The following is a 24957-nucleotide window of genomic DNA, read 5'->3' as shown; positions in this document are numbered from 1 at the left end:
ACAAAATGTGAAGAATATCTATTTGCAAACAATGAGCCTGGCAGATTTAGCTTTTAGAGAAACTGATGGAAATAAAGTTTCACAGAGGCAAAGCCTCTGGCCCAAAATCTGTATTGAAACTGGATAACCGAATGTGCAAATAGGCTTTTTCATTGTTCTGTAGGGGTTCTGGGATATTACTACAGACACTGCGCAAGGCGGGAAGAAGAAATATTAGAGATTAGTTTTCGGGAGCTTCAGCATATTTATTTTATAAAAGTTGCAGGTAAGCATTTGTTTATCGAAATGTATGGGAAGGGTTGTATAATGCACAATATTTCATGTTTTATTTAAATATTTTAAAAAACTGTATATGTGCAGATTTGCTGTAACAAAAAACAGAAACAACGTTTTTCTAGTGACTGTATAATGTACCGTACGCGCTGTGACGGTTTTTAAAAAATATCTGTGACGGTTTTTTTTTTTTGGTTTTTTTTCCCCAATGGATATTATGGTGGTTCTCTTGTCTTTAGTTTTAACTAAGTTTCTTTTGTTTTTTAATGTTTTGTTTTGTTTATATTTGTTGCAATTGTGAACATTAGTCACTTCACTTGCTACAATAATCTGTTCCAGTTACTTTTTACTTAATGATTTCGTTTGTTGTTGTTTTTTTTTTGTTTTTTTTATGCAGACACTGTCCCAAATAAATCTGTATTACAAAGGATGTAATATTTATTGAAAATGAAACCTGGTTTTGTCTCTCATGATGCAAAAGTTAAGTCAAAAGGTACGGTACTGGAGGTCAAGTTTTTGTTCAAAAGAGCTAGCTTCCCCAACGTTTCAGTATGCCATATATAAAATAATCCTTAACAAAAAATAATCTAATATTTACGTAACATTTAAGTGCTGTTATCAATTTATAAATCATCATACAAGCCTAATTCCTAGCAACAGTTCTTTAAAAAGCGAACCTAAATGTAAAAATCCTCCCGGCCTCAGTAATGATATATTTCCCACTTACTGTGAACATAGGGGCAATGTAAACAGTACCAAGTACTGTTATGGTTGATATTTGAAAATTTAAAAAAAAAAAAAAAAAAAAAAAAAAGTTTAAATAGCAGTCTTACAGTAGTGTGCCTTTTTATCTTATTTCAGCTGCAGGTATCCATGAAAAAACAGAAAAAAACAAAGGGACAGTAAAAAATACTGGAAGAGTTGCTGAGTATTCAGAAGCAAAATCCAAACCTTTTGCTGGAAAAGTGTTTTATTTAGATCTTCCATATAAAAAGGCAGCAGAAGCCTTGGAGAAAGATATTCAGGAGTTTGGTGGGGTAAGTGACTTTCTTAATACTTGTATTACATTATTATATACAATTGTATTTCTAGATTACACCAAGTGAGCATAACATGTCTATCTACTGACAGACAAGGGTACTCAAATGACTCATGTTGGTGTAATAAATAGCTAGCAAATAGGCTATCCTTATGTACTGTAGAAGTGCAACTATTTCTAAACATCTTGTGAAATATGAATGGTATTAATAAATGTGAATCACAGAAACTATATGAAAACAATGCCGTGTCATGTAGTTCCTTTTTAATTCCAACTTGGATCACATTCTAAAATATTGTTTGAAATAAAAATGTGTAAATTTCACTCTTGCTCATGGTTAAAGTGTGTTTGACCCTTTTTTTGTTTTTAGACAATAGAACGGTTCTTCAGCAAGGACATCCGCTACCTCATTTCTAACAAAAAGGAGGCAAAGTTTGCACAGTCCCTCGGACGAAACTCCCCTGTACCAAGCCCAGATTCTGCCAACAATGCAGGTAACAGTTCTCCTCATCCCAGCAGTCGAAGAGGCAGCCATAAAGGGAGTTCCCATAGTGCTGTGGACACGGTGAGTTTGTTTCTGTTTTATGTTCAGTGTAAATGTTCTTGATATCTTTTCAGTAGTCTTTGCTTTAGAGCTGTACATTTACATTTGTTTTTCTTGTTATTTTCAGGCACTAACTAGTAGAGGAAAATCGTTGGTGAAAAAAGTAATTAAGGAACAGGTAGGTGCCAAATGCATATATATCTATTTTTCGACATGTATTCGGATACAAAAATCAGATGTTCCTGTTCGCGAGAAATGACAAAAATACCTTACACTTATTTACCATCTCACCAGAACTTGCGTGACAGTTTTAAAAATGGCAAATAAGAGGTCTGTGTGATATGTGAGATTAATATATTAAAAAAAAAAAAAGCACACACACACATGATCAACACAGGAGCTCTTGAGCCTCTATTTAAAAGTTTTAGACAGCAAAAAGTAAACAAACCAGATTATGCACCCACAGTTATCTCTATGGAAGGCCATCTGCGTCAAAAATGCATTGTGCTGCTTTAGTGCGAGTCTGAATCTCATGGGACAGAGAAAAGGCAAGCACAATTCTGAAATGTGTCGCTTAAACAAACGGGATGGGGATTTTAAATGTATAAACTCTATAAAGAAGTGGTAAAACGTTTAATAATGTGCTAGACGTATAACTGGTCATGTGACAAATGTCACCAAACGCATATTTTTTTATGCATTAAGTTTAGTAGTTTATCATCATTAGTCCTTCGCATAGGAGATACAGTAAGGGCGGATGTTATAAAAAGGAAAGGGTTTGGGTTTCCTCCAAGTAGCTTTTCTAATTGGTGCAACAGAAAGATTGACACTGGGGAGGGTTTTATTCTTGGTCGATCTGGCGATCCATTGTGCACTGTGTGTTTATGCCTGTAGTAAGCGTGGTATGGTACCTATAGATGGAAGGCTTTTTTCACTTGAAATTGTTCTGTAAGCTTTTGGACCGAACGTCCGTTTATGTTTAGTACAGTTTTCATTTGTATGTTGAGGTACATACTGAGATACAGTTCAAACAGGTAGGCCAGGCATCTCTTTTTACAATTTAATGTAAAGTTGTGTGGATATGTGAATTTTGAATACTTTACGTTATTTAGTAATACTTGACCATATGCAGTGCCTACGTATTCACCCCCTTGGCTGTTTTCACAGTTTGTTGTGTTACAACCTGAAATCTTGATGCATTTAAATGGGATTTTTTTCCTTTGATTTACACAACCTACTCAACACTCAATGTGTGAAAAAATGGGGAAGGGGGGGAAGGAAAGTCTTCATTAGATAAGTATTCACCCGCTTTGCTATGACACTCCTAAATAAGCTCAGGTGCAACCAATTGCCTTCAGAATTCACACAATAAATTAAATGGAGTCCATCTGTGTGCAATAAAAGTGGTTCACATGATTTCAGATTAAATACATCTGTCTCTATAAGGGCCCACAGTTGGGTAGTGCATTCAAAGCAAAGATACTACCATGAAGACCAAGGAGCTTTCAAAACAACTCCGGGATAAAGTTGTGGAAAGGCACAGGTCAGGGGAGGGGTATAAAAAGATTTCAAAGGCATTGAATATCCCTTGGAGCACAGTCAAGTCGATCATTAAGAAGTGGAAGGTATACGGCACCACCCAGAATCTACTTAGAGCAGGCCGTTGTTACATGAACCTTTAAGAAACACACTATTCTAAAAGCATTATCCTATCCGAAAATGTGTTCAATATGTATATATAGTTATATCTTCACTAGCAACTTTAATTACAACCATAAATATAAACATTTCAATATATTCATGTGTACGTGTTTTTTTTTTATTATTATTTATTTATTTTTTTTGCACTTTGTTGAGTCTTTGCGATGTTAAAACGTTATTTGCTTATTTAGGGTTTATTTGCTTAGAAAATACTAACCAGGGCTGTCAGTATCAGAATGTAATATAAAGAGTGTGTGTGTATGTAGATATGGTTTAAACGCTGACATTGCAAAGAGTTTAAACGTTCATAAAAATTTACCAAAAGCACATCCATATTAAACAGTGCCCAACTTGCTGGAAATGTTGTGCAGTGATTTTTATATAGATTGTATATATTATATATTTTTTGTTGCGACTTTGGCATGTGGAATGTAATAAACGAGAACCAAAACGGTGAGTTTTATTTCCCCATCATTTTACAACACCATTTCCTCGTTTGTTTTATTTGAAGTGTTTAAAGTTACATTTCAGTTTTCGTTTGCCTATTCAGCAAACAAGTAAACCTCATGTTATGAAAACATGTCTGGTAGAGAGTGACACAGGAATGAAACTTGGGCTGCGTCCCAAACCATTCCCTTGCACCCTACACCCTTCGACAAGTGTACACTTCGCATGACGTTTTACTGACGTCACAGAGTGTGCACTTCGGTGAGCGAGGGAGTAGGGTGTAGGATGCACTTCAGCATCAACACTCAGCGCCTTAACCTTTGACTGAGCAAGAAGCTACGCAATCTTTTGTTGTCAGATTGTAGTTTGGAAGAATGGCTGTAGCATTTGCACTATTCCTTTTCCAAAGAACTGTGGCAAGGATTTTGGCAAGTAGGAGACTTCTTCGCGCTATTGCCCTACTGAGCAAACAAGTGGTAATTAGAACATTTTAAATATATATGGTTATTTTTAAACTTTGAGAATTTGAAAAACTATTGGATATTGGTTAATAAAATGCAAACTTTGATACATCTTATGAACATGTACTTCATAATGTAGCCTAATATTTACATTTTTTTTGTTTGTTTTAAATAATATTTTAAATAAGATATCTATTTTACTTTAAATCCAATAGGTAATACATTTTGCTTTATATTCAGTATCACTAAGAAATGGCTAAAGGTTCTACACTAATTTATTAATCACTGCAAAAACATATAATGGAAATAAGTGTGCAGGCTACATAAAAGTTTCAAATGCCACTCCCAGCCCAGCTTCGTGGCGTATCTTTTCCCTGTGAAAAGGACATTGTTTGCCACACACAGCTGGCTCAATTTTAGGGTCTCTTCCTCTGTCCCTGTATTTCGTAAAAAATAATTTTAAAAAATGTGAAATATATTGCTCGCTTATATCATCTACTAGTTTTTGTAGCTACCTATCTAGGTAATTAATTAATTAATTGATAGATAATTAATTCTAGCAAGCGATATGTGCTGAAAAGATTTTTCTTTGTACTTTCTAGTCATATATTTAAATCGTGATCATAGATTTAAAAAGATAAATTTTATTAGCTAAGCGACTCAATACAACATACATTTCACAAATAATTTCCTTGTTAAATAACTTAACAATATCTACAATCTCCTAGCTAACTAGAGTTGCATTATATTTATGTGCAGCCGCGTCTGCCATATTTGCAAATTGTTCCCACTTGTCTCCGCCTTTAACGCAAAGAGTTCTGGGACTTGAGCACAAAACCACTTCCGCAGAAGTCAACTTGTACACTCAGTTGAAGGGTGCAGTGAAGGGCACATAAAACACCCTTAATTCGTTCCCTGAGGAATTGGGGCAACCCTAAAGATGGCGAATATAGTACTTCCGCCCCTCAAGGAAAGGTAACGAGTGAGTTCCGTCCCATCCTGTCCCATCATACATTGTTCTGTCCCATCCCGTGAAATGTTTCAATGTAATTTTTGCTCCCATCCTGTCCCACCAGAATTTTTCCCAACCTGTACTGTTCCGTACTGTGGAAGGGTGGTGGGTAATTCACTGACACAGGAGACAGAGAAATGAGGCTGAAAACACCGCACAGGTGCCCAGTTTTATTAGAAACTTATTTTGGGTTCAGCGCTGTTGTCTGTGGCCTGCCGTACCAGCTATGGTAGCGACAGAGCCACAACTATACTGGAGCGGTACAGGGTACAGAGGTTAGAACAAAAATACTAATCAAAAGGCAAAAGAAACAGAGAAAACAAAACACAGTAAACAAAACTACAAAATAAAAAGTGCTGCACTCGGCAGCTTCACCCCAACCGTCGCTACTCGTACGGCCCGGGTCTCCGTCCTACCCTAGCGGCTCCCTCAGCCTGCTATCCACTTTATCGGGGCTGCCCAAGAGTTTTTCCCCCGCTACCGCTAAATCTTTCTTTCTTTTATTATTTATTTGTCTCGCCTGATTTTCCTCCAGCGCTTCCGCACGCCGTTTACTTCTCCGTGGGCAGACCTGAGGGAACAGCAGAATGAAACTTATAGGGTCAGCAATTCCCCCAAGACCCGCCTCCCAGCCACTCAGAGAGAAGGAAAGTCCGCACACCCACTCTCCCCCCTCTCCGTGTCACTGCCATGACTGACAGGCAGATATTGACGAGCTGCTGCCCTCTCCCTGCAGCACTATGAACACGTCAGAAGAGTCAGCACAGGTCTCCCCCTGTTACACGTACATATAATTTTTTTCATTCCTGTCCCATCCCATCTTGTCAAAAAATGCCCCATCCCATGATATTTAAGAAAAAGAGAAGACTTTCTTTCTTTTAACCTCTCGCTGCCTACATGCCTTTCCAGGATATTTTTCGGGTCACACTTTTTTCTTGTGTTTTTCATTCTCATAATGTTCCCAGTTGAATTTTTAAAATGTCATTACCTATTTATTTATTATTATTATTATTATTATTATTATTATTATTATTATTATTATTTATTTCTTAGCAGACGCCCTTATCCAGGGCGACAATCGTAAGCAAATACATTTCAAGTGTTACAATACAAGTAATACAATAAGAGCAAGAAATACAATAACTTTTGTTCAAGCAAAGTACAAGTGTGACAAACCACAATTCAATAATACAGCAGATAATAGTGATAGTTACATCAGGATATGATTAAATACAAAGTACTACAGGTTAAACACTTGGCAGATTACAGTATTCTGAAGTACAGGATTAAATGCAGTAAAATAGGGGGCAGATAAGAGCAAAATAAAGCACATTTACATGAAGGGTGATAGTGTCCCAGGATACAAACAGAGGAGTTCTACAGGTGCTGTTTGAAGAGGTGAGTCTTAAGGAGGCGCCGGAATGTGGTCAGGGACTGGGCAGTCCTGACATCTGTAGGAAGGTCATTCCACCACTGCGGAGCAAGGGTGGAGAAGGAGCGGGCTCTGGAGGCAGGGGAGCGTAGCGGAGGTAGAGCTAGTATTTAAGCCATAGACCCCGTCGATGCGGGCTCTACTGTGTGGTAGTTGACCGCGACTGGAGTTATGCATCCCGAGCCATAGGCCACACGGTAGAGCACGCATCGAGAGGGTTCTATCGCTATTAGAAACCGGGTTCGTACGCTAGTCTGGAAGAAGTATGGAATTTTACTAGTATCACGGGAGAATGAAAATAATTCTGCGATTTTATTTTTTATTATTAATAATAATTGATTTTGAAAGTGGGTCAGCAGCTCTAGCGGCAACTGTCTAGGCAATTTACTAGGCAACTATATTGCTTGCGACCAAATCCCGCAAGGATTACCCGTGTAACACCCCTGACAACTCAAGCAATCCTATCCAGTCAGCACACTGGTATATGTTACATGTCTCTCTGCTCCAGTGAAACGAAGGGTAACATGTACACTACGACAACCAAAATATATAAATTTATATTGAAGGCTATGATTTTTTTAAACAAAGTTACAAACTGGAATTACAAGCTACTGTACTCTGCTCACCAAGATTCACATTTTGTTATCTTGTTGTTACCTTTATTAAATTGTTAATGTTATTTCCCAACCCAGGCAAAAAAAAATCGAATACAAAACAATAGTTATTCTCACTAATTTTATATAACTAATATTAATAATAATTTAGCTAATGCCTTTATCCAAGGTGACTTCCTTAACTTACTCCAGCAGCTTATATTGTTCGTTTTGGATTGTCCTTTTACTGTAGCGAACAAAAGGCTTTGGACCCAAACAGGGTTGTTGTAACGAGTGTGTACTGTATTTAGTATTTGACTTGTATGTTTAATATACAACACTTGCACATTTTAATATGTAATGCGTGCACATTTGTTATTTCATTTTTGTTATTGTTCACCTCTAGCGTTCAGCATTTAACAGAGGATATAAAGAAGGTTGGATCAGAATCCAATATCATCCCTTACAAAAAAGTAGTATTCTGCAAGTATACTTGTGCCAAAAATTGACTGGTTTTAGTATATTATTGGTACCATTATACTATCCTATTTTGGCACAAGTATACTTGCAGTATACAACTTTTTATATTCTTTGTAAATAATGCAACATTGTTCTCAAATATTGGACATTTGTTAGATTTTATCTTACTTCTCTTTTGCATACCTGCATTGTATTTTGCTAGATATGCACCTCCAGATTCTGACAAATACGCATTTGATTGGTTTAATTTTACAACATCTCATTGATTGGTTTAATATTATAGCATCCAAAGTTCTTGTAGCTCGTCTAACAAACTAACGTTTGGTACTGTACTGCTCTTCCTGCAGCCTTCAATCTTGCTCCCACCCGTTCCCGTAGCCTTCAGTTCTGTCCCCATAAGATTTAAAACTCTTTATTCCCGGTCCCACCTGTTCCTGCCAGATTAATTTCCATTTCCATCCATTCCTGCAGACATAAAGAGAAATGTATTCCCGTACCGTGGGAGTCCCGTCCTGATGTCACTTCCTAGTCTATGGTCACTGTTTACTGTGAAGAAACGGCAATGGCAAAGAATGGGAAAAAAAAGAAAATAAATAAAATGTGTTGTGTCAGCTTTATTTACTATTTATTTTGGGAATAAACAAAACAATGTTTAACTTGAACTGCTATTTGGCATCCTTTGTTTTGTAGTTAATTCAGTGGGGTAAAGTAAGGCCTGCATACCGTATTCTTTACTTGTGGGATATTTTTCTACTTTCACGTGTTGCATATTGTATGTCTTGCTGTAAAATAAAGGCGCACACACAGACAGGGGCCACGCCCCCCTGCTGCTATGCTGTTCACTGCCTGCGTTCTGAGCAATATAATGGCTTGTGTTACTTTTTGAAAACAAAGAAATATTTCAATTGATCGAATATGCGAACATGAAAATCCTGTGTTCGTCCCAGCACTTTATATATTCTTGAAATTTACTGCACTGTGCTTACTTTTCTTTCTATACAACTGAATGGCTTTTGTCCAAAACGTCCTGAAATAGATACTTTTTAATAATTGAAACCTTTTGTGTACATCAAAAAAAAAGTTTTTATTTTTGTACACTGCGGGGATATGTCCTTTCAAACCTTTATATGTATCTATAAAAAATAACGTAGGTGTGTTCTACTGATTCCTCCAAGTGCTCTTTAGTGGTGGTCTACCTGGGTAAACTATTTTGAATGTTCTGTTTTGTTCAGCCTAATTTTATATTAAAGTAATATGTGTTTAGATATACATGAGTGTATTATTCTTGCGTACAAGGGTGCATCGAGGCTTCAGCATGTACATCAGACTTAGTATTTTACAAATTAAGTTCCTGTCCTTCATATGCATATTGTTTGACAATCCTGCTACTTTTTCCCTAAAGTTTATTTATTTATATTTTTTTTAATAAGGTGGGAAGATAATGACCTTCTCTAAAATGACTCATTCAGAGCCACTTGCATAGAAATATTGATCATGTTATGGTTAATGTTTGGAAACGTTTGCTTTAATGTAATGCATATGATACTCAAACTATTTTTTTTTTTCCTTCTCAGGAACTGATTCCAGCCAATAGAATTTTGTCAAATGCCCTGGCCTGGGGAGTCAAAATACTGTATATCGATGGTATCCTTTTCAATATTATTTCTGTTATGAAGGACCAAGAGCATTAGCATGCAAAAAAAAAAAAAAATCACATATGCTATATTAATACCAACCAGGTTAGTTATAGCAAGCGGTTTGTAAGTGTTGTATGCTATTTTGTAATTTTTTTTATTATTAGGTAGTTAGTCCTCTACAGCTACTGCACCTTAAATAGGAATTATGCATTGCTGTTGGATCTTATAAATGTAGGGAACATGTGCCCAATACTTTATTAATGCATTACTGTTATCCTTGTTAGCTATGTGTCAGTGTATGTATGGAAAATGCATGTTGCAGTGCAAATCTTATTTGAATCTGTCCTATTAGACCTTGATGACAATGCCAGATATAAAATTGTATATTGAAAAAAAGAAAAAAGAGCTCCCTACACTCTACAAGGATCCTGTTCTCACAGAGACGGTAAGAATTTTATTTTTTCCTTTATATTTTAGTAGTCCTGTAATTGTGCTACAAATAGTTCACTGTATTTCCATAGCACGGCAGGGGCATTATTCTGTGCAGGTGCATCTGTTTCAAGGTTTATCAGTTCACAGGTACAGTCAGCGTTGTCTAATCGGGATAATCAGGATTTCTGCTTAAATGGGACACAGCTGTAGGAGATGGTTCTTCCCAATGTTATTGATGTCATTTTAATTGGGACTTCACTTTAGTATTATCAAATGATGAACGGAGATCGCTTTTCAGAGCAAGACAGGTTCGCTTAGCACAGTGCAGTGAGTGTGATTACGCTGTGAATTGCGTAAACCACGTTGAACTCGAAGGAACTGGAGTCTCCTGTGGTTTCTCAGGCTGCTGTCGCAAAGAAAGTTGGTGTGTCAACATCGCAGGTGCCTCACCTTGTGATAAGATGTGATCGTTATTTTTTCATTTTCATGTAGAAATGAAAAACAGCGATTTTGTTTAGAAATAAAAAAAAGACTTGTATTTAAAATGATGCATTTAACATTTATTATTATTATCATTATTTTTGTTTTCATTTAGAAACAAAAAAGTACGACTAAGGTTGTCTCAAATGCCTTGTTTAATTAGGACAGCCACTTATTCTGGATATTTTTACTTCTCCCAAGGCGTCCCTATAAAGCGACGTACAGTTATGTAACAGTGGAACAATATCAAATCTTATCTATAAATATGCAGGCTTGCTTTTTGTTTCCGATAAAGCAGTTAATGCAGTCTTTATTGAGTATATTGTAATTAATACCTTTAAGGATGCATTGTAATTTGACTTTCTGAATAGGCCAAGAAAACCCCTGTTGAAAAACCTGCTGCTAGCAAAGTAAAAGGTATGTATTTCTTATAGTTGGATTGCTGAGTACCCTTGTAATAAATGATAAATAAGGTATTGGGGTGGAGGTTGAAATATCTAAACATCGGTACCATTGCTAAGGCTTTGCTTATTTACTAAATGCTTTTTTTTGTTTTTGCTTCTTCAGCTGAAAGACTAACAAAGCCGTTTTTAAAGGTTGAAGATAGAAGCAGGTAAGCTTTCATCCTTCAAAATACTGTATTCCTTTGAATTTAAGACACAGTTTTTAAAACATTTTTTTCTTCTCAAAAGTGACCTACGTCTTAAATTAGAGCATAGTGATGCGCGTATTAAAATCGGCAAAAAAAGTCTGAGTACACAAACAGAAACGTGACCGACTGCCCGAAAAAAGATGAACAAAAACATGCTGCTCGATCTAGAATCATCCATGACATACAGGCAGCCATTTTCTAAGAAGTGTTATTAGCTTCCTGAGGAATTCGAAGCTTCTATAATATTTGACTTACGATTGTAAGTCGCCCTGGATAAGGGCGTCTGCTAAGAAATAAATAATAATAATAATAATAATAATAATAATAATAATAATAATAATAATAATAATAATAATAATAATAACTTCAGCGTTTTATTATTAGGCTCCGTTCTAACAAACAGTACCAGCTTGGACCGATCGGAAATGCTGATCAACATGCCAAGCAATACCACAATTCACAAAAAAGGAGAAACGGGTGCAAGTAATCACGACTGGAAATGAGAAGCAGTGCATAACTGTAATGCTCTTTGTGACAGCAGACGGCTACAAACTGCCTCCATACGTCATTTTCTTATATGCATAACTGAGTTTGTATTTTTTGTAAATGCATCTTTTATTTGATGTTTTATTTTTTCCTCAAACTGAGAGTAAGCAATTTGGTCTGCAGGAATGGAAATAAGACTCTGATTGCATAGGAGTTTGATCCATTCCTGATTTTACTGTTTTTATTATTATTATTTATTTCTTAGCAGATGCCCTTATCCAGGGTGACTTACAATTGTTACAAATATATCACGTTATTTTTACATACAATCACATTATTTTCTACATACAATTACCTATTTATTTTAGTTAGGTTTTTACTGGAGCAACCTGGAATGTGTAAAAGTGCAATGCAATAGGAGTCTTATTTCCATCCCTGGGTCTGTGTCTTAAATTCAAAGAAATATGGTAGTAGTACCTTTTTTCTTGTTGTTACTTGTTTATGCTTAGTTTGATACATTTTATAGAAAACTGTTTTGTCTGCATTTAATAAATGAAGTCTTATGATTCTATTTTGAAACGGCAGAAGAAAAAAAACTACAAGTTGTGTGTGTGGTCTGTTTTGTTAAAGCTTGGTTGAGTGGTGCAGATTAGTTTTACAAATCCATTTTTATTTTGAAAACATGTTCTGTATTCATAACAGGCACTACAGGCCAGTATACCAGGTGCTGCCTAATTTACCAGAGATCAACTTCAACAATCCGGTTCCTTCTTGTCCTTTTGATTTGGAGAAAAAAAGCAAGGAAGGTGACAGAAAAGATCAACATGAGTATGTGTTCTTTACCTATGATAGCTAAAATCCAAGATACCTATGCAGTACGATTCAGGTCAAAAGTAAAAAAAAAAAAAAAAAGATTTTGTAAATAATTACCGTAAAATAAGGATTTCTTTTTTTTTTTGTTAACCACCTCCTGTAAACCGAATGGCAGGGGTAATACCAAACTCATAACAGCTCACATAGGACCAGATATATGAAGGCCTTAATACAAAAAGTGCAGTTTGCAAAACATTTTGGTGAAAGGAAAAATAAAATACATTTTACTATAAAATTCATGATCGCTCAAGACTGAAGTGTTAATCTGAGGATGTATTGGATGTATTGATACCAGCCATTTTTTTATGGTTTATTGTGGATATTTCTTACATTTATAGTTTATTAATATATTTTATATTCAGTCTGTGCATGCATCCTGCAGTTACATATTACAGAGTTCTAAAAAGATGTGGAAGCGAGTACAATAGTTAGTGTAATGAGTCCTGTGTGAAAAGAAGCTGGAAATAGAAAACCCTATGTGCATAGCTGTATAAAATGAAACTGTGACAATATAGAAAATACATTTTCTGGGAGTTTATGTCACTTGGATAAGCCCATGTTTAATGTAAATACTATTAAATTTTTGGTTGGTAATTATTTTATTGCCTGTATTTCTTTGTAAAGATGGCTTTTACCAAAATCTCTTATTTTATACAGCAACAAAATGGCAAGGGATCAAGACTGCGGTATGAAGTTAAAGGCCAAGGTCAAAGTCAAAACTCAGGACCTTAAAGTAAAAAAGAAGAAAGGCTTCTGTGAATGTTGTGTGATGAAGTATGAAGATATGAATGCTGTAAGTATTCTTGTATTTAGAAAAAACACCAGGCTTGTATTAGGATATTAAGGTGTACCTGGAATTGCGCATACAATAATTTCATTGTAAACAATAATGAACTGGTTGCACTTTTCTAATTAGTTCATTTGTGGGAAAAGTAGTTTGCTGTTATTTCTGGACTGTCAATATTGCAACCACTTGTAATTGCCAAGCGATAATTTGTAGTTGTTTAAGGCAGCAGTGTGGAGTAGTGGTTAGGGCTCTGGACTCTTGACCGGAGGGTCGTGGGTTCAATCCCTGGTAGGGGACACTGCTGCTGTACCCTTGAGCAAGGTACTTTACCTAGATTGCTCCAGTAAAAAACCCAACTGTATAAATGGGTAATTGTATGTAAAAAATAGTGATATCTTGTAACATTTGTAAGTTGCCCTGGATAAGGGCATCTGCTGAGAAATGAATAAGAATAACTAGAATGGAAGTTTCTGGAGAAACTTCGTCTGGGTTGTAAAACACGACAGGTCAAGGTCATTTTTGGATATGGCATACTTGGTTTTCTGTACAGGTTCTATAGTAAACATGACTATCTGCAGTGTTTAAGGAGCACTATACTGTCATATCTGCAATTACAAGATTTGGCCACCAGAGGGCAGACAGAAAAAGTTGGAATGTGGCATTTTTGTGGGCACTGAGCCCACATTTCAAATCCGATCACTACAAAATGTAATAGCAACTAAATTCAAACATAGTGGAAGAGCTGAGCGAAAATCGGTTGAAAACTGTAGGAGTAGGAGCTGTCCAGTTTTTAGCTGTCATTCTTGAAACAGCCACATGTCGATATCTGGCTCTGGGAAGGTCGTAGGTCAACGAAACTCGCGTATAGTGATAGAGAATCAATAGGTTTCTATACATGTTCAATTGTAACTATGACCCTATCTTGCTCCTAAAAGGAGTTATAAGCCGTTTAATTTTTGGGGGTCATGACCTGTTACCCCCAAATCCACCAGTCCGATCGCCACCAAAAGTAATAGCAACTCAAGTGAGATAGAGTGCAGTAGTTGTGCAAAGTTTTGAGTTGATCAGTTTAAAGCTCTAGGAGGAGATGCGTGCGGAATTTTGTTGGAAACTGGAATAATAATAATAATAATAATAATAATAATAAAGAAACCGAGAGAAAACAATGTCTGCGTTTTACAACGCAGACAATAAAGAAACCGAGAGAAAACAATGTCTGCGTTTTACAACGCAGACAATAATAATAATAATTATAATAATAGTAAATAACAGAAACTAAAAAGTTTAAAATGATCATTTAGACAGTTTTTTTTTATTACATACATTTCTCTTTTCAGCATATTAAAAGTGAGCGTCACAAGGTATTTTCAACAAGCAAAGAGTATGAAGTTGTGGATAAAGTGATCTCCCAGTTTGTCTGTGATTTTGTTGAATTCAAAAAGCCAAAGAAAAGGTAAGTATATGAAGGAACAGTTGCATGAATTGTTTTTATGTTGTATTATTGCTAGAACCCAACCCCTGTAACTGCACCAGTTGTTCTTGTTTGTGGCATGTTTAAAAAAAAAAGTGTGTGTATATATATATATATATGTATATATATATATATATATATATATATATATATATATATATATATAATATATTAATATATTAATTAGGGGTGACACAGGTTACTCTGGTATCCGGGTTACCCGGTTCTCGTGATATCACCTGAATCCATTTTCAGGATTCGATTCCTCTTTGAATCCCTGTTTAGCTAAAATCGCACATCTCACTTTTCCACGCGACCTGTTGTAGTGGAGCCACTCCACTTGACCGGCTAGACAAGTGGTTTTCAACCTGTGGTACGCGTACCTTTACTGGTATGCGACTGGCTTGCTACTGGTACGCGCCGACAGTTCTGTCAATCGCACCATCGTGTATCAATCTGTTTGTACTCTAGACTGCGATTACAATGGTTAGAAATGCAAGAACAAAAAAAAAAACATTGACAACTTTTTCAGGGGTTAGGCACAACAATGCTGCATCTCCCTTTAAAAGTAAGTGTCAGTATTTACGAATGCGAGATGGCGTCGTTCTGATAGATAGATAGATTATATATATATATATATATATATATATATATATATATATATATATATATATATATATATATATATGCATGCAACAAGAAGTGAAGTCTACTGAAAAACAAAAGTTCAGAATTCTTTCAGCCAGACTACCAGTTTAAACAGCTTACCAAAAAGTTTTCATAGTGACATTCATGGTCGCACTCTTGTCATTTTTCATCAAAAGGATGAATTATTTAACTCCTGCTCATTTATTTTCTTAATAAAATGTATCTTTATTAATTTAAAACCATGATTGTAACAAACAACGCGTTTTGACACCAACGTGTCTTCATCAGGTTCACATTGAATGTGAATGGAAGTAGGCTTCACATTTATACCAATTAAGTTAATAATTAGTTTAATATCTTATGTCTGTGTCAATTACTAAATTTGTTTGATCATGTGTAGCCTACAACCATTAATATTAAAACAGAATGCGATTAGCAACAAGTTACCAAATAAATGAACAATTCACATTATCAGTAATCGTACACACCAAAATATTCATTTATGCATTAATCAACTTCAGTTAAGTAACAATTATGCTTTAAACACTCCTTTACATAAACATATCAGCTGTATCTACTTAACATATAATCCAGTTCAATTCTTAACTAATGACAACATATATCTAGATTATTAGAGATGAGAACTGAGATCCAGGGTTTCATTTAACCCATATGGTTCCATTGTTTTTAAAGTAAAAATCCAAAAAGACTCTCTTCTCAAAAGTGTTTTAAGTATATTACCTCCTCTTTCAGAGATTGACTTTTTCAATCGCTATATATTTTAAGCTTGATGCAGAGCCATGATTCAATTTTCTATAATGTCGTGCTATAGCATAATCCATGTTTTTGTTTCCAATTGCAGCTTTATGTTCACCAATACGTATTTTCAAATTCCTTTTTGTTTGTCCTATATAAGCTAATCCGCACAGACATTTAAGCATATAAATCACATGAGTGGTATTGCAATTAATAAATCCTTTAATAGTGTATCTTTTAACTGTATGTGGATGATTAAAATGCTTAGTGTTATATGTATTTGAACAATGTGTACATTTACCACATCGGAAATTACCATGTAGAGAGTTTGTTAACCAATTTTCATTAGTTGCTGGTTTTATACATAGACGAAACTACAAAATCTGAAGTTGATTAATGCACAAATGAATATTTTGGTGTGTACGATTACTGATAATGTGAATTGTTCATTTATTTGGTAACTTGTTGCTAATCGCATTCTGTTTTAATATTAATGGTTGTAGGCTACACATGATCAAATAAATTTAGTAATTGACACAGACATAAGATATTAAACTAATTATTAACTTAATTGGTATAAATGTGAAGCCTACTTCCATTCACATTCAATGTGAACCTGATGAAGACACTTTGGTGTCAAAACGCGTTGTTTGTTACAATCATGGTTTTAAATTAATAAAGATACATTTTATTAAGAAAATAAATGAGCAGGAGTTAAATAATTAATCCTTTTGAAGAAAAATGACGAGAGTCCAACCATGAATGTCTCTACGAAAACTTTTTGGTAAGCCGTTTAAACTGGTAGTCTGGCTGAAAGAATTCTGAACTTTTGTTTTTCAGTAGAGACTTCATTTCTTGTTGCATGTATTTACCTTATACTGGTCAACACCTCGTCAATATAAACATTGTAGTGCACAAATGCCTTTTTTTGCTATAATATATAAATAAAATATGTGTGTAAATGTGTGTGTGTGTGTGTGTGTGTGTGTGTGTGTGTGTGTATATATATATATATATATATATATATATATATATATATATATATATATATATATATATATAAAAAATGTGCACACACACAATGAAAGTAGAGTCTCAATGGCAATGCAAGCGTTTAAATTTCTTTCAGCCAAACTATATTTAAATGGCTTACCAAACAAAATTCTTCTTCAAAGAGGTTTAAATACTTGACTCCCGCTCGTTTATATTCTTCATCAAAATCTCTTGATTTTAAAAAAAGGACATAGTTGTAAAACAAACACGTTTCGACACTAACGTGTCTTCAACAGGTATATTAACACCAGCAGAATACATTAACCCCAGTTTCTTGCAACAGTTTTGATGGTGACCAAATGTGTGAAAAAATTGCTTAAAATGAATAGTTGTTTAGGAAATTTAGAACAAGAACAGCAACAAATAAAAATACACTTAAGGTTTGTGTCTTGCACACATACCATTAACAAAATACCCTGAAAACTTAACGTAATTAATGAAGGGCTGTAATGCAGCAAAAAGAGAGCAAAAATTAAACAAACAAGGACATGAAAAGGTTACCGTACTAAGCTGAATAAAGTTATCTTTGTGAACTCCAATAAACCAATGTTGTCTAGTCAAATCGTAGAGTGCCTAAATAAAGTTTTGAGTCAACACGAATAGATTTTTTTTTTTTCGTCTCTTGCGTCTTGCATCCCAGTAGATTTTGTTGCATTTTTTACAGTCAGGAGTTTAAGTGATTTAATTGCACAAGATTCCATGGTTAGATGATGAGCTAATATCTCTTCAGCCAAAGAATCAGCCACAGTAATTTAAGAGCAACGTTACCAGTATGTAGCGTGAGCTTTGTACTAAAGCAGGGCCAGCTGTTGAAAAGTTTATTTCTCAAACTGACCATTTAAAAAATGTGAAAGCAGAACACACAGAAATGCGTGCGGTCAGCTGGCATGCATTCCCTTCCCTTCTCCCCTTCTCCGGCCATGACGTACAACGACCTTATAACTTGATTATTTCGACCTACAGCCACAAACATGTGCGCATTAGTTTGTAGTGCTTTAGGGGCAAAAACGTAATTAACCCTTTCCAGGAATCGGGTCACTCGGTTCTAGAAGGCCTAGAACCGACTCTGAATTCTTCTACCCGATGTCAGGCTTTATATATATATATATATATATATATATATATATATATATATATATATATATATATATATATATATATATATATATATATATATATATATATATATATACATACATGTGTATACACTACCTACCTTCTGCCAGTTCTGTTGTCAATTCAACGCTTGTCTTCTTTCGATTCCTTAAGGATATCTTTGCTTATCCTTGTTAGACAGCTTTTTGGGTCTTCCAGTCCTGGGTTTGTCAATTACAGATGATGTTTCTCTGTACTTGTTGATTATGCTTCGGATACCACACCTTGAAAATCAAGTGATGCGAGCTATTTCACTCAATGTTTTTCCTTCTTTATGCAAGTCAAGGTTGTTATAATAGTAGAAAACACTAGTGGAGGTTTTGAGTAAATTGTTGATCCACATAATGCATCAGAGTAGAAAAATGCAACTTGTCTAAGACTTTTGCACAGCAGCGTGTGTGTGTGTGTATATATATATATATATATATATATATATATATATATATATATATATATATATATATATATATATATATATAAATATAAATATATATATATATATATATATATAAATAAAATTAGAGGTCGGCACAGGTAGAAAATCTGGAACCGGGTACCTGTCGTGAAAAATACCTGAGTACCCGGATCTTTTTCGGGTAATGATTTAAAAAAAACAAGCAAACAAAAAAACAACAACATATATTTATGTTTTAAGTGCATGATACATATTTAAATACTATATAGTACACATACATTAAGTCCCTTCAGACCTGTAGACTTGTGTAACCTTTTTCAGTACTGGAAACATTGAAATAATAATAATAATAAAAATAATAATAATAATAATAATAATAATAAATATCTTCATTGCTCATTTCTTGTAAAGACGCCAACAAACCTGAATTTTGTTCATCAGTTTCTTTTGAAACTTCTCCAATCACATGAAAATAATTTATTTTACTCATCTTGGTTTGACAAGTTTTCAAACTGTGGAAACGAGTAGCCATTGCACTGATAAATCGGTGAAATTGGCAGGGTATGGGATTTGTAGTTTTAAATGTGTGATTAACAGTGGGCAGTGTACCCCAATAAACTGCATTTCCAGAGTACATTACGATTGAGCTATGAGAGTTTAGATCTGTGGGTTTTTTTTTTAAATTTTTTATACTTGCCACTAAGGCGTGGTTAAAACAGGGACATGGTTCCTTTTGTACCCAGTATTCACAATTGTTATTTACAGTTTTGAACTTTTATTTTTCTTATGCCTAGGGTGAAGTGCAGTTTGGGTGCTTCCTTTCAGACTTCAACAGCTGGGATAAATATTGATGGAAGGCAAGAAATCATCACTGGAATTGCAGAAAGTAAAGGGAGGCATAATTCATTAACTCATGAAGATTTTTGCTGTGAAGACACAGCAGGTGCATCAACTTTGTGGAATCATACTGCTGAATCTATTGTTACTTGCACTGCAGACAGCACTGTACATGCAACAAGTAACGGTCAGTCATTGGATTCAAGCATTCTTATAAGGATGTTTCCTGAAAAAAACATTCCTGACACGCAAAGATCTGCACAGTTTCACAATACTAAGAGGAGCAATCTGTTGACTAAAAAGCAGTTTAACACCCAAAAACGAGAAACAAATAATTTGATTTCAAAACGTCAGGATACTGTGAATTTTCAAACTGAAAAAGAAACAGTATTGAATTGTGGATCAGCTTATGTTGGAAAACTCTCAGAAGCCCATGTACGCCTTTGTAGGACAGATGTTGCTTTTAAATTAAATAAACAAGCTATGAAAAGAAATGTTTGTGAAAGCAGTCCAAAACAAAAACATAAACAGGATATCTGTCGAAATCAAGCTAAATACTTCAAAATGTCTACACCTGGTCTTCATGATACAGAGTCTGTGGAAAGCAAAATGCAAAATGAGCTGTTCATTCAGTGTGCCGGAGATCCAGTTCAAGAAGCTGTTGTGGAAGGACAGTCAACAAATATTGGTTACAGCCCTAGTAGAACACTTTCTTCACCTTCTGTAAAATTACAAAGGAAAGTGAAAGGACTCAAAAGAACTAAAAAGAGAAATGAGAAACAAACCCAACACATGTTCAGTGAACAGAAAAAGGAGCATCTGCTGAGGCAGAACGGGTGTATGTTGAGTCCTGCCACTGAAGATTTGTGGCAGCTATTCCAAACCAGTGAAGATATGGACTGTGAGTTTGCTGGTTTTTCGTGCTCTACGAAATGTGAAGAATCTTCTTCTGAATCTGGCCCTGATGAAAGGCAACCTATGCATGCACTCTTTTCACTATTCACAGATACTGCTTCATCGGCATCAACATTTCCAGGATTCTAGATTGTAACTAGAAATACAGTATTACATTAACAAGTATACTTTGCACAGTGTTAACCTTACCCTGTGTGGAATATGTTGGGCTGGAGTAGCCATGGATGTTAAAACTGCCAGTTTATGCCCATCCCTGTTTATTTGTGATAAAAGTGCCTTTTAATGCAAAACAAGAAAAGGCCATTGGCTTTGTATGTTTAGCAATTTTTGTGCTGGATTGAAAGGTATAATTTAAAATATCCAAGCATATTTTAATTTGACAGTATGAAATTCATAAGTTATCCTTATACTGTTTACATCTTTTTAGCATTTATATTGTATCCTTTGTAATTAAATGTACACATGCTCTTTTTTTTAAACAAAATACATTTGCATCTGAATAATTTGATTTTCATTAATGGTTTCAGTAAATATCACACTCTTTCCCCATCTGTGACATTAATCTATAAAACATTAAAACTGGAATTTTCTGACTAATTGTTCTGATGTGGTATAGGGCTGTTTTCTAAGTGTATTTAAAGAAATAAGGTGGATTTGTTTTTTTCTTTTTTATTGTTTTGTTTATGCACATAAGCATGTATTACTATGTGGTAATTACAACAGGTTGATAGGAATGGGATTCTGAAAGTAAAGTATACTTTTTTTTTGTAAATCTGTGTAATTTACTGCAGACATCATACAAATTAACCATATGAAACACTGTCCCCTAAAATAACTAATATATTAATGCCAATTAATAATTTGACTAAAAACAAGTTTACCTATTTGATTGGTATAAGCAGCTGTACGGATTAGCACCCTACGATCATAAGAGCAATTATCTTCGCAAACCAGAGTTTATGCCTATGGTTACCCCCTCTGAGAAACCACAAAACTGGGATTGTTGGATTTAAATGTACCTCCAACCAGATACTTTGACTTACAGACAGATAGTGTGGCTTGTGATGCGGTTATCCTCTAGATTGTGCCGTCGACATGAAAACCACATATGTAATCGGGTATGATTTTCAGTAATTTGGCCTGTTGGGGGAAATGTGATGCCAGAAAAAACAGATTGTACACAATTAAGAGAGATTTTACAAGTGTGATAAACAAAATGTTATAATTACACTAATATTATCACTTCACCTTTTTGATTCTTTGGTTGTTATTTAAAATATAAATTGGGATTTATTTAATTTACACTTTAGTTACAATTCTCATGCAACATAAAGCACAGGAAATTATGTCCCAGGAAGAAACTGTGTGTGTGTGTGTGTGTGTGTGTGTGTGTGTGTGTATATATATATATATATATATATATATATATATACACACTACCGGTCAAAAGTTTTAGAACACCTCCATTTTTCCAGTTTTTATTGAAATTTACGCAGTTTAATGTCTCAATGTACTCTGAAATTAAAGCATAGAACAAATAAACAATTGGAGATAAAAAAGAAATCATGGAATCGTTTTGTTTAACAAAATTTAATCTCAATTTTTGACTCCTCAAAGTAGCCACCTTTTGCAGATATAACAGCCGAACACACTCGTGGCATTCTTTCTACAATGGAAATCAAATATTGTTCGGAAAGTTCTTCCCAACACTGTTGCAGAAGTTCCCACAAATGTGTTGCACTTGTAGGTTGCTTTGCTTTCACCCTTCTGTCCAGTTCATCCCAAACCAGCTCGATGGGGTTTAAGTCTGGAGACTGTGCTGGGCCATTCCATGATTTGAAGCCTACCGTCTTGTTCTTTTCTTCTAAGGTAGTTCTGACATAGCCTGGAGGTATGTTTTGGGTCATTATCTTGCTGTAGGATGAACCCCTGACCAACTAGGCGTATACCAGAGGGTATTGCATGGCACTGCAAAATGCTGTGGTAGCAGTTTTGGTTCAGGGTGCCACTCACTCTGTGCAAGTCGCCGACTCTGGATCCAGCAAAAGAGCCCCAGACCATCACGCTTCCTCCTCCATGTTTGACAGTTGGTGTCACACACCGAGGAACTATCCTTTCGCCTACTCGACGGCATACAAAAACCCTGCGTGATGAACCGAAGATTTCAAATTTTGATTGATCGGTCCATAAGACCTTCTTCCAGTCTTCAGTAGTCCACTGGCGGTGCTTCATGGCCCAGGCAAGCCTCTTTTTCTTATTTTGCCATCTTAGCAATGGCTTTCTTACTGCCACTCGACCTGTCAAACCTGCAGCTCGAAGTCTTCTCTTCACAGTTGAAACTGAGACTTGCTTACTTCGACCAGTGTTAAGTTGTGCTTGAAGCTGTTGTCCTGTGAGCCGCCTATCACGCAAGCTGTTGACTCTCAGAAACTTGTCTTCTGATTCTGTTGTGGCTTTGGGTCTGTGTGACAGAAATACAATGAGTTCTGGTGATAAATCTTCCTCCCGACCTGTGAGGGCGCTAAAGAACGGGAGGAGAAGTATCTGGAAGGGCTGGCCTGACAGTTCGTTTCCGGGACCGGAAAGTGGGTCAGCCTGGAAGGAAGCGAGACTCTGTTGTAAGACCGTATTGATTTGACAGGTAAACAAGGGGCAGCTGCAAGTAATAAGGCAGCTGCAACCGTTTACCTAGATATCATGCGGGATTACATATAGGGGCCAGGGTAACGCTGTTCTTTTCCTTCGTTTGGGTTAAACGTTTGGAGAGAGAAGGATCGAGAGAGGAGCTCTCATCGTTAAAAAGAAAATAACTACGTGTTGTGTTGTGTTGTGTTTGTCTGTGTAATTGTCTGTGTTTTTCACCACCAGACAGTTAAAGCACTACTCCGGAGCTGTCGCCAAGGGTCAGCACTATCCGGAGCACCACTGCACCCCGCACTATCTGTGTTTGCCCCAGCAATACTGCACTCACCCAGGACTGGTGACCGTCTGTTTGTTTTTGTTCAGGACTGTGCCTTGTTTATTGTTATCCCCGTGCGTTACACATCGTTGTGTATCGCCGGGGATTTAGTTGCTTTGCGGTCACCAGACCTGGAAAAAAGAATAAAGCACTGTTTTCACTGGAATACCGTTGTCTGCCTGTCACTCCTGCACCGCATCACCGCTACACCTGTTCCCCTTACTTACCACTTTGCCACACGTGGTGTCAGACTACGGGATCATGGACCGCAACGCACTGGCGGAGCTGCTGCAGGCGCTGGAGAGCAGGCGCGACGCAGAGGAGAGAAGGAGGGAGGAGCGCTACACGGCGCTCATTGAACGGGTAGGGCTGGCCGTTGCTGCAGCGACGACCCCTACCACAACACCGCTGATGTCGCCCCCGAAGGCACGGGCAATGAAGATGTCGGCGGAGGATGACCCGGAGGCGTATTTGGTGGCGTTCGAGCGGCTGGCTACCGCGGCGGCTTGGCCGCGGGAGTTCTGGGCCAGCCAGTTGGGACCCTGCCTGATTGGGGAGGCTCAGGCAGCCTACCAAGCCATGAGCGACCATCACGCCACCGATTATGACCTGGTCAAGCAGGCTATCCTCCGCCGGCTGAACATCACCACGGAGACCCACCGGGCGCGATTTAGGGAGTACCGGAGAGCCCCGGAGACACGCCCCAGGGTGGTTGCAGAGCGGTTGTGCGACCACATGGTGCATTGGCTGACCCCCGGGAAGAAGACCGCCCAGCAGATGGGGGAAGCCATTGTGGTAGAGCAATTCTGCCATGTGGTCGGCGCCGAAACCCAGGCGTGGATACGGCGCCACAACCCCGACACCCTGGAGGAGGCGGTCAAACTGGCCGAAGACTTCGAGGACTCCCTGACCTCTGCCCGGATCGGGATCCTGTCGGCCCCTGCCCTTCGGAGCAGCCGACCTCTCCCTCCCTCTCCTCCAACACCACCACCACCACCCCCCCCCCGCGTTCCAGGGACCCAGACCTCCTAGAGCACCGACCCCATTGGGCCCCCTTGCCTCCCCCACATGGAGACCAAGGTTGGCCCCCAGCTGGGGTAGAGGTGCTGCCCCTGCCCCGTTGCCATACCAGCAGCGGGACAGATTTCTGACCTATGCCCCCTCTGTCCCTCCTATCTGTTTTAGGTGCCACCAGCCGGGACATCTGGCCAGGTCATGCCCCGCTGCCATGGAGTGTGACGTGGCCGCGTGCAATTGGGCACCTGAAACTGGTAAGCGTGGGGAATATGGTCGGGAGGGGCCTTGTTTGATTAATGTTGTGTTAGGGAATGTGAAAACCCACGCATTAGTGGACACAGGGTGTGAGCAAACCTTGATTAGGACAGCTCTCCTGGGCGGTGTGTCGTGGCGGCCACGAGG

General features: G+C 37.0%; 1 protein-coding gene across 2 annotated transcripts; it reads left to right on the top strand.

Moving 5' to 3' along the window:
* Positions 1-133: 133 nt before the first annotated feature.
* dbf4 (DBF4 zinc finger) lies at positions 134-21986 on the top strand. Of its 2 annotated transcripts, XM_033999442.3 has the most exons (13): positions 136-265; positions 671-766; positions 1135-1310; positions 1683-1877; positions 1984-2034; positions 9557-9626; positions 9991-10064; positions 10903-10948; positions 11099-11144; positions 12372-12497; positions 13200-13335; positions 14667-14782; positions 19622-21986. In XM_033999442.3, the coding sequence occupies exons 2-13, from the start codon at positions 721-723 to the stop codon at positions 20706-20708; spliced, it is 2169 nt and encodes a 722-aa protein (XP_033855333.3). In that variant the 5' UTR covers positions 136-265; positions 671-720; the 3' UTR covers positions 20709-21986. The 2 variants fall into 2 exon arrangements, with proteins under 2 accessions (XP_058878461.1, XP_033855333.3); XM_059022478.1 differs by lacking the exon at positions 14667-14782 and having other exon boundaries at positions 134-265; positions 19622-19804.
* Positions 21987-24957: the final 2971 nt, after the last annotated feature.

Source organism: Acipenser ruthenus, chromosome 4, assembly GCF_902713425.1.
Source record: "Acipenser ruthenus chromosome 4, fAciRut3.2 maternal haplotype, whole genome shotgun sequence".
Lineage (NCBI taxonomy): Eukaryota > Metazoa > Chordata > Actinopteri > Acipenseriformes > Acipenseridae > Acipenser > Acipenser ruthenus.
This window is presented reverse-complemented; position numbering and strand designations above follow the sequence as displayed.